This window comes from Daktulosphaira vitifoliae, unplaced genomic scaffold, assembly GCF_025091365.1.
Source record: "Daktulosphaira vitifoliae isolate Bord-2020 unplaced genomic scaffold, ASM2509136v1 Scaffold_4, whole genome shotgun sequence".
Classification (NCBI taxonomy): domain Eukaryota; kingdom Metazoa; phylum Arthropoda; class Insecta; order Hemiptera; family Phylloxeridae; genus Daktulosphaira; species Daktulosphaira vitifoliae.
The window spans coordinates 29,528,673-29,539,678 of record NW_026099575.1 but is presented as its reverse complement, the minus strand read 5'-3'; the positions used below and the strand labels follow the sequence as shown (position 1 = coordinate 29,539,678).

The following is an 11,006-nucleotide window of genomic DNA, read 5'->3' as shown; positions in this document are numbered from 1 at the left end:
TGTTTTATGATTCCCAATTTCTTTAGCGACACTTATATTGGAAAATAACAACACAATTTGTTTTGTACTTTGCAATGATAGCTTTGTCGGCCATTAGATAAAAGCAAATAATCAAATATCGTATATACAAGTGTAATATCAAATATTTATTAATGTGGAACTATTTTTAGTCAATCGGTAATGCTCTACGCAACTCTATGGTCAATAAAATAGCTGCTGCGGATAACGCACAACGTACACGAGCACGTCAGATATTATAACAGTTACTGTTTGAAAACCATTAATTTGAACGTACAAAACTACCCGTTTTTGTTCCATCAGTACGACAAAACTGCTGATGCGTTAAGAATTCTGAAAACAGATCTCAATTCAGCATCATATTACTTAAATAACGGTCGGGACACGTTTTTGAAATTGTGATTCCTTCAACATAAAAATTTATTTTTAAAAAATTAAAATTTTCAAACATGTAAACTGTACTTAGTGGTTAAAAACATAAAATTTTCAAAAAAGTGGCCTGACCAATGTTTAAGTAATATAATGCTGAATTCAGATTTGTTTTCAGAATTCTTATCGCATCATTAGTTTTGTCGTTCTAATGGAACAAAAACGGGTTGTTTTTGACTAAAAAGCGGCCGGACCCAGACGCCTTAACTATGATTTATACAAATTGCCTTCCCATTTCGTTTTGTTAATAAGTTAGAATGCGAAAAAATGTATTTTATAAACAGAATTTTTTAAAAAAAAAACCTTTTATTTAACAACTCTGGTTTTAATCAATTTTCTGTTATTTTAGACATTTACATTAATCTTAAACAGTATATTTTTTTTTATAATTGTAGTTTATAAAAATTCTTATATTATATAAATTGTATGTTGATTATAATCAACATTTTTTTACGTTAAATAATTATTTAACGTATAAAAATTAAGTTACTTAAAATTATGGGATTTATATTAGTGCTTCATAAGTCTTTTTATTTTCTATAGACATTTTTTACATACAGTAAATATTTAACCATATATAAATTAAGCAATAAATACTAAGCAAAATCAAAAAAAAAAATTCCATAATTATTACTTTGTATAATTTACATTACAAGGCTGCTACAATATTTACAATTTTATAAAACGTATTTGACAATTATTAATGAGAGTGACATATTTCATTAAGTAAATATAAACGATGTTTTTGTAAAATGATGAAAACATGAAAACTGATTGACATTTTTTTCTCAGATTTTTATTGATTTATCTAGTATTTTTACAAAAATTTGTGAATAATAATTTACCATTATATTTTAATGAATGTGCGTTGTTACTTATACTATAAGCTTGATTTTATTCTGTTACAGTAAGTACTCCATAAAATTAAAATTAAGTATTTATATGTATTTACTTTTCTTTATTTAACTTAACGTTATTTAAAATTTTAATTAAATAATAATGATAAAAAAATTTTGTAGGGTCTAATTTTTAAAAATGGTGTTTAATGTACATATAAAAATTACAATAAATAAAAAGGTTCTAACCCTTTTTATCATCACCAAAACAATAAATTTTATGATAAAAATATTGGTTATATTTAAAATTATAACTATAATAAAAATATTAATTTAAAACTAAAAAAAATATTAAAAATATTTATTTTAAAAGCCTATAAAAGAATTACTAAAAAATCGCGTATACTTGTTTTGAGAACAATGTTATGATTATCAACACTAAACCTACTCTCTCTCTCTCTCTCTATATATATATATATATATATAGAGTAAATTATACAGTTTATAGTTTGAAAATTATTTAATTGGTAGATGAAAATTATTTCATTGTTTAATAATAATACATAATGGCGACATAGACATAGTACTAAGTTCTATGAGTAAAACAACGAATTCATCGTTAATTAAACCTATTACTTTTATTTTTCAAAGTAACAAATTATTCGTTTTTGTTACATGTTTGATACTTGTGAAAACCTCGTTGCAAAGTTTTGTAGGATGAAACTTAATCTAACATATTGATGTGTTTATATAAAACAAAAAGTTTCAATTTTTTAATGAAAATTTGTTTGTAAAAATTATTAGGTTTAAGTTATAATTTAATTTATAAAATGTTTTATTATTTATTTGTTTATGATTATCAAAATACTCTTGGTACTACACAAGTATAACACTAGTTAATTTAATTAATTTTTAAAAAGAATTTTAAAACATGAAAATACAAACATTGTGAAGAAATTTTTATTTATTTAATAACTATTGAAAATTTTTGATATCAGAAATTTTGTTCTTCAATTTAAATACACCCAAAAAATATAAATGAATTTTAAAGAATTCTACAGTAATTTTTTTAGGAATAAAAATGTTAAATAGTATTGTGTTTTCTAATTTTCTAAATCATAAAAATTTTTCCAATTAAATTGTACAATAAAATATACTCGTAAATTGGATAGAATTTAGTGAACTTTTCTTGTGAAAATTACAATTTGCCATAATTAAATGTTTTTTATTAGTTAAGAATTTTTTTTTTTTTTTAGGAAATTTCCCGAAAATTTTTTATATTAACCATTGTTTGTGATTATAACTTTTATTCTCATCTCCAAGATGTAACTTATGATGTATATTTATAAGTTATCTAATTTTATATAATATATATTCTTACGAAGATGATTTATAAAACAAAATTTTTTATAATAATAATTGAAATGTTGCAGCTCAATATGGCGTGTGGAAGTTTTTGGTTTTATTTTACATCATTGTGCTTGGGTATATTTTTCGTTGATGTAAGTGAGGTACATGATTTAAGTAATAAAAAAAACTTTAACACAAATGTATATTATAATATTCAAAAAGTATATTTACAATTTATACTTATGATAGTACTATTATTTTAAGGGTTAGTTTTGACTAAATTATCGATTAACTAAACCATAATTTACTCTATTGTCACAAAAATCTTACTCAATTTTTTTTTTTTAATGTTATTAGATTTCATTAATTTAATTTTTTTTTAATTAAAATTTAGGCATCTAAATATCCACTATATTCAATAAATTCTCCTTCGTCTAATAAAGAGTACTTCAAAATTTGTACTCCCATTGTGAAATGTGACCCAAATTACAAGTATAGAAGTATGAATGGTTCTTGTAATAATTTAGAAAATCCAACATGGGGCGCAGTTAATACACCTCACCTCAGATTATTAGATGCTGTTTATAGCACTGGTAATCAATTGAACTACCACTATTAAATTATTTTATAATAATAATGATATATATAATTTTTATTAATTTATAAATATTAGAAAACTTGCGAGAATTTCGTAAGCAAAAAGACGGCAGACCTCTTCCAGGTTCTCGGGAATTGTACTTAAATTTATTCCGAAATAAATCAAATGATGAAGATGACTATTTTAACATACATTTCATGCAGTGGAGTCAGTTTATAGCTCATGACATTACCCAATTACCGCCAAATAATAATGCAGGTAGATTATAATTTAGTTTATACATAAGTTTTAATGTAAAGAGACAGAAATATGAGTATAAATTTGTGTGAGTGTGATTAAATATTTTAAAATATAAGATAAATATATAATATAATTAATAATATGATATTTAATGTGGTAAATATGAACAATTAGTGGAAAAAGATAAAGATAAAATAATACATAAATAAAAGAAAAAAAATGTTTTGATTTGATGGAATTTTTGAGTTTATTTAGAGTTTCACGATATTGATCCGTATTAATCGTAATGTTTGGCTCTACAAAATCGAATATCAAAATTCCTTACTCACCCAAAAATTCTTGACTATAGTCTTTTCCTCGAGTGCTAAATTTTCGCTCTTTTGCAGCACTTTCTTCTCGTTTCTTCCAAATTATGCTTTGACGCATCATCGATTTGTGTGACAAACTCACGTTTTATCTTCTATCACACATCATTCTGAAGCATTTCAGACAATTTTAACAATAAAAATAATAGTGGCGTTGGAGAGAAATGCCAGACTAAGAAAACTTACTTTTTGAATATACCTTGTAATTAAAAGAAAATGAGGATGATTAGTAGACACCAAAATGTTCTGTAAGATACGATTCAAGTCATGATAGAAGCAGATTACAAATTATAAAAAATTTTTGCAAAGACATGTATATGGAGACAAAAAGAGTAAGTGATTGTCAGATTCAAAGTCACGATAAGCAATTTACTTTGAAAGATTAGATTGTTTAAAACGAAAAAACATTACATAAAAAGAAGGGTGATAGAAATCAGGAATAACTAGGAGAAAAGATCAGACGAGTAAGAAATAATTAGATCAAGAAGACCGCCAAAAGAATATAATTATTACATTGAAAGAGATTTAGGAAAGGAAATAACTCATTGATAATAGTTGAGGTAGGAGAAAGATTATTATGAGCAATAAGCTCAAGATGATCAAAGTCCTAGTTAATATTAGGTACATTATAGTTACCACATACAAAAACTGAGAAAGGAGACTAATTATGTATTATATGCTCAACTGATTTAATGTGCAATTCATAAAGTTTAGGACTGCTAGTTGAAGAAATATATACAGCATTTAAAAGGATTTTTGTATTTAAAAAGTTAATTAGAATATTCTCTCTTTTTTTGATATTTTATTTTATATTTATTTCACCACGGATTCATTATTAATATACTAAATATGTGCAGTTCATTTTCAAAAGTCTCAAAACGAGTTATTTAAATGATTACGTGTAATACTCATTATGTATATAAGAGGATGTTTGTGTTATGTACTATCAAAGACAAGTTAATTTTTTTGTGTCGGCATATTTTTGAAATTTCAAAGATGTCAACTTACATGAAACACTATTGAATTTTTATATTAATTTTTCCTCACCTGAAAAATTATTACAATTGACACTTCATATTTTAATAAAGGCACAAACAAAAAACTTACAATTCTAATTTCATTTCGAAATTAAAACTTAAATAGAAACATATATACAGTATCATTATTAAAAATAATTAAGAATGATTAAAAATTTTTATTTATCATTATAAACCGCAGTAATTATCAAGTTTATTGTAAGAATATATTATTTCTAAGGGTTCATTTCAAGGTTAACTTTTGAAAAATAAATGGAAACCTATTACTACTCTTATAATAGGGTCTAATTATAATTAGATCAATAATTATTGATCAATCAGCATTTTATTTAATCCATTTCCCATAAAGTATTAAATATATATATATATTATCATTTAATTTTTGAAAGTTATCCGTAAAATATACCTTTAGAAATAATTTTTTCATAAAATGAACTTGATATTTAATATGCTTCAAATAAATTAATATAAATTTTACCAATCATTATTTAACAAAAAATGGAGGATAGTTTCCTTAATAAATTCACTGTATTTATATATATTTTTTTAAGAGCCTACTGATTGTTGTGCTGTCCAGGGATCAGATAATATTCCATACCATTGTCAAAAAACAATTAAATTACCCCTAAATGATCCAGAATTCGGTAACAATAAAACTTGTATGCCTTTCAAAAGAGCAGTGACTGCTGATGATTGTCCTCAGTTACCATATATATTTGTAAGTATTAATTACTTTTCTTAAATTAAAAGTTTTAATATGTTTATAGTATAAAAAAAAATTATATAAGTGAGGAACAATTTTGATGCAAAAAACTGTCTATACGGAAATAAATAATTTAGTTATAGAAATTAGTTGCATAAATTATAGTTGACTCAAATAAATTAGTTAAGAAAATTGAAGTATTTAGCTAGATTTACATATTTAGAAGAAAATGTAATTAACTTTTTTTATAATAAGTTTTTTTTATAATGAGTTCAATTAAATGAGTGTAACTTTCCAATGTAAATGATTATATTGACAATTTTTTTGGGGGGATAACTTTTCCGTGATAACTTATGGTGATTTTTTTTTTATAAACATGCTCAGATTTAAAAATTTTGGTTCACTAAAAGTTCATAAAAAAATTTTAGATGGTGCAGTCAACACAATACATTGACCTTTCTCATATTTATGGCAATAGTGATAGCGAATCGATGTCATTACGGACTCAAAATGGTGGCCTTTTAAGATCTGATATTCAAAGCAATGGTTTAGAATTTTGCCCTCAGCAGAAAAGAAGTACAACAAATTGTGGTGGCCGTGATGGCGTTGACGTGTGTTACGAAGCTGGTAAACTTATCGTTTTTTTTTCAAAATACGTATATTTTTACAGTAATTTCTAATTTTTACCTAAAAACCATGAAATTTAAATGCAGACAAAATAGAATGAACTTATGTTCGATTAATGGTTGAGAATTAGTTAACTTAAAATATAGTGTATTTTGATAAATTTATACTATAAAGTATAGTGTTTAATTATAGTCTATTATTTATTTTGATTAAGTTATTTATGAGTGTTGTTAAACATATTCTAACTTACAGGCTTGATAAAATAAAAACATAATTATCATTCTGGCTGCACAATTGAGTTTTTGTAGAAAGTTATTTTCTCTCTGAGTAACATCTCACATAATGTTTAAATATCTATTTGTAAATATAGCATTTGCACTTATTTAACTGAACAATAAGTTGAAATATATGTATATACTATAGGTGATCCACGTGTGAACCAAAATTTAGGTATTGCTGCTTACACAAATTTGTTCTTAAGATATCATAATTTTTTGGCAAAGCACCTACAAATATTGAATCCACAATGGTCTGATGAGATTCTCTATCAAGAAGCTAGAAGGATCCTTATAGCTTTAACCTCGTTAATAACATATAGAGACTTTCTTCCGATTTTGTTAGGTAAAAAATAATGAATAATTATTATAATTAATACAATAAATTTTCATTCATCTTAAAAAGAAATTAAATGTGTTTGAAATAAATTTTGAAACTAGTACAAGATTTATTTAATTATCATAAATGTGTTTTCGAGTTTCAAAAAAAAAAAATGTTTAGGTCAGAAATATTGTGATTCAGTTGGTCTATCGTTGTCCAATAAGAATACTAAGTACAATAGAAAGATAAGTGCTTCAACTGGTTTAGAGTTTGCGGCTGCTGCTTACAGAGTACCTCACAATACTATTCCTACACATTTGAGGTAATTTTAAGTTTGTTATATAGTTTAAAATTTAATTTAAAAAACAAAATATTTATTTTTTTTTTTTTAAGTTTTGTAGACAGCAATCACAAATTATTGAAATCAGTTAAATTGACTGATTGGATGAACAATCCTAGTCCACTTTCAGAAGCGTCAAGTTTCAACGATTTGATAAGGGGAATGTACTACTGTTCAGATCGTCGACCCCAACCATCATACAATCATTTAGTACATATAAAAAATAAATCTAAAACATTTTTTAACTAATAAGTCAGCCTGGTTGTTTTAGATATCAAATTTTGCATTTCACTTTGACACGCCAGCAACAGCTGATCAGGGTTTAATTTCTGTGGATGTGCAAAGAGGTAGAGATACTGGATTGCCAACTTATGTGGACGTAAGAAGGAAATGCAAATTATCTTCAATTAAGAGTTTTGATGATCTATATGATATTATGAAACCCAATGTATGTATTTGTTTTTTTATTTTACGGTGATATAGTTTTAAAAAATGGAAACTTTACACATTGCCCCTAATTATTTTCATTAAAAACTACAATTTGCCTTATTGCCATATTCAAAATCTAATATTTTTGCTTTATTGCCAAATTCAGAATCTAATATTTTTACTTTATCGTACCAAAAATAATAAAACAATAGTGTTTTCTAATTAAAACTAATAGTTATATAAGAAATTTTTATTTACACTTTCATAATACTTAATACTTAAATACTAACTGGGGCGTATTATTACACTGTGGATATTTCAAATACCCTCAAGTCTTGAAGTTAAGCTTCATCTGTCTCTGTTGGCTGTCAGATGAGTTAATTCATACCAATTAAAAACACTTTACTCCTTATAATAAAAGACAAGTACAATAACACTGTACGTAGTACTTACCCAGGATACATCAGTTCAATATTCAGAATTGGGTGGTGTTATTCAACCTTCTCGTTGAAAAAACAATCTTAAAGCGTACCCTACTAAAAACAATTAATACTGTAATAAGTAATTTTATGAAAGAGTGAGCTGTAATTAATATATAATTTACACAATATTAAATGATAGAAAATCAAAATTTTAAGAAAAATGTATGGCACAGTTGAAGATATTGATTTAATAGTTGGAATGCTATTGGAACTTCCACAAAGCCATGCAAGAGTCGGTCCAACAGCTAGATGCGTTTTAGCGGATGGATTTTATAGGTATAGGTATGGAGATCGCTTTTTTTTTAATGTTAAAGGACAATCAGGAAGCTTCAAAAAAGGTAAAACATACATTTTTTTTATACTTTATTAATTATTCATAATAAAAAAAATATATAGAACAATTAGAAGCATTACAAGATATTGACTTGGGTCATATATTATGCGTCACGACAGGATTAAAAGAAGTACCAAAAGATATTTTCCATGCTTATAGTTTTCAGTGAGTAAAATTTATATTCAGTATTGATGTATTATATCATTAATATGTCTATTATAATATACATCTTATTGATCTGTTATATAGACATGAATCAGCTTTAAATAATATGGTAAGCTGCAAAATATTGAAAAATAAACTAAACCTCAGCTCATGGAAATCAAAAAATTAAAATCACTGTATTAATTATAATAAATAAATAAATTACTGCAATAAACTAAAATTTTGAAATTTTATTTATAGATTATTAGAAATATATATTTACACTGTAATATTTGTAACTTAATTTTAACATTTTAATAAACTGATACGATGTTTAAAATTTTACTTCATAAAAATTGAATACTTTCATCCCTAACTTAAAGTTCAAGAATTAAAAAAAGTTAATTTTTTTAATTTTATTTTCTACATTAATGTTAGTATTTACATAGAAAATTAAAGTCATTATTAATATTATCGACATTTAAAAGCGAACTGTAAAGTCTTTGACATATATTAGTAATATTATTTTTTTCGATACTAAATTAATAGATTTCTTATGTATCAATTTTCACCAAGGCTTTAACAAATTGTAATTTACTTGTGAAAATTTTCATTATAAAAGTTAAAAATATAATTAATCGATATATTGCACACGGTACCCAAAATGACATTTACATTATAAATTAAATTGAATTGTCAGTATTACTAAATGCCACTGACAAATAACTTAAGTAAAAATATTAAAGATATTTTTGTATACGTTATCACATTTAGTTTATCTTCAGACATTTTTAATAATTAAATAATATGTAACTGTCATTTTAAGTAATTGCAATTGCCTATTCAGAAGGCCGTAATCTAAATTTTATTTCTATGTGTGTTTTACACATAAATAAATAAAAAGTCATATTAATGGCAAGATTCTTGTTTTTTTATGAAAAAAAACAAAATGTAATTAAATATTTTTTTCGTAAGCTTGTTATCTTTTAATGGGGTGCATCATTAGTTATAAACTTGTTCAAAATCTTGCTATACAATCAAATATAGTAGAACATTGACAAGAAAATTAATTTGTCTTTCGAATCGTTATCATCTTACAGACTTTTTAGTATGGTTTAATCACTTATTCAAACACTTTTCTAATGGTGTTGAACATAAAGGTCTATAAGACAAGCACAGTTTAACAGGTAAATTATTATTTATAGACAATGTTCGAATACTTGCTTGACTCATTGTAGAATAAAAATAATGTTAATAATATTCACATAAAAATAATCATTTTTCTCTATTGTTAAAATAAATCATGCAATAACTATTTTAACTTAGCAAAATATTTTTTATATACCATTTCGGTATTTAAAATAAGTTGCTAAAGAATAATATTATAATAATTTAAATTCTATATCGATTTGTTTATTTATAACCACAATAATCAAACCTAGGTAAAAATATTTTTTTGTATCAAAAATTTGATTTTATGTTAATCCAAGAAAATAATAGGTTTTACAATGCCATTTTCATCGGATTTTATAACACTCATACAATTTTAGTTGTTGTATTTTTATACTACTTCTAATGAGTCTTTTATTTTTTATCGAATAAAAATTTTATATTAACAGCTATATTTAAAAATATTAACCGGTATGAATAATTTATTTGATAATTTTATGTTATTTACATTTATTGATTTTTTTTAACTTCCATACAAAGCTGAGAAGATATTAATTTTACTATGATGTGTTCTTTTTATTTTTTTTTATTTTTAGTTTTTTAATTTTTTTTTTTTTTTTGATCTGTTACCACTTTTTCTCAGTTCTCACCGAACCAATTTCTTTCAACGATACGTCAAAGGATCCCAAATCGTATCTAATCGAACACATTACCCTCAAAAATTGAAAAAATTTCTCTCATTCCCCGTAAATGGGGTAACCTCCAAAAAAATTACAAATTTAAAAATCGCTAATTTTCGAAATTTTTTCAATTTCTTTTTACTTAAAACTGCCATAATTTTTTCAAAAATGAACAAATCAATATAACTTTTTTTTTTATAGATGCTTGATGTCTTTACCTATCATTTCATATAATTTTTTTTATAAATCTGACCCTTTATCTGCCCACAGGAGGGATTCAAAATGACAACTTTTAACAAAAATTTTACTTTTTCAACTTAATGTTTGAAGAAAGTGTTCCGGAAATACTGACACTTTTATATATAACTTAAATTAAAGCTAATGTAATACACTTTATTATGGTAAAAAAAATTTTAGACTTTATTTTGTCTTCACGGTGAAAATGGCTACCGTATACTATTTTTATGATAAAATTATCGATTTTATATTTTACATTTATAACTTTATATTTCTATAACTTTTTCGAAAAATTTATAGATTAATACAATTTTTTTATGAGAAATAATATTTATATATTTCATTTATTCGACATACTTTTTTTTTAAATCGGACCATTTCCCTTAATAT

The 11,006-nt window shown here is 24.2% G+C and overlaps 1 protein-coding gene across 2 annotated transcripts; it reads left to right on the top strand.

Moving 5' to 3' along the window:
- Positions 1 to 1,229: 1,229 nt before the first annotated feature.
- Positions 1,230 to 8,783, top strand: LOC126905098 (peroxidase-like). 2 transcript variants are annotated; one of them, XM_050684501.1, is made up of 13 exons: positions 1,230 to 1,354; positions 2,717 to 2,785; positions 3,028 to 3,226; positions 3,307 to 3,489; positions 5,425 to 5,591; positions 6,005 to 6,203; positions 6,627 to 6,824; positions 6,981 to 7,122; positions 7,194 to 7,350; positions 7,412 to 7,588; positions 8,191 to 8,389; positions 8,448 to 8,550; positions 8,635 to 8,783. In XM_050684501.1, exons 2-13 carry the CDS (start codon positions 2,723 to 2,725, stop codon positions 8,717 to 8,719), a joined length of 1,872 nt encoding a protein of 623 aa, XP_050540458.1. In that variant the 5' UTR covers positions 1,230 to 1,354; positions 2,717 to 2,722; the 3' UTR covers positions 8,720 to 8,783. The 2 variants fall into 2 exon arrangements, with proteins under 2 accessions (XP_050540458.1, XP_050540457.1); XM_050684500.1 differs by having other exon boundaries at positions 2,717 to 2,794.
- Positions 8,784 to 11,006: the final 2,223 nt, after the last annotated feature.

What these genes read in the sequence shown, in the direction of transcription:
- LOC126905098 (XM_050684500.1), top strand. Translation starts at nt 2,723, where the DNA reads ATGGCGTGTGGAAGTTTTTGGTTTTATTTTACATCATTGTGCTTGGGT. An exon ending in ACCGCCAAATAATAATGCAG is followed by an intron (nt 3,490 to 5,424) that starts GTAGATTATAAT and finishes TATTTTTTTAAG; the next exon opens with AGCCTACTGATTGTTGTGCT. An exon ending in CTTTCTTCCGATTTTGTTAG is followed by an intron (nt 6,825 to 6,980) that starts GTAAAAAATAAT and finishes AAAAATGTTTAG; the next exon opens with GTCAGAAATATTGTGATTCA.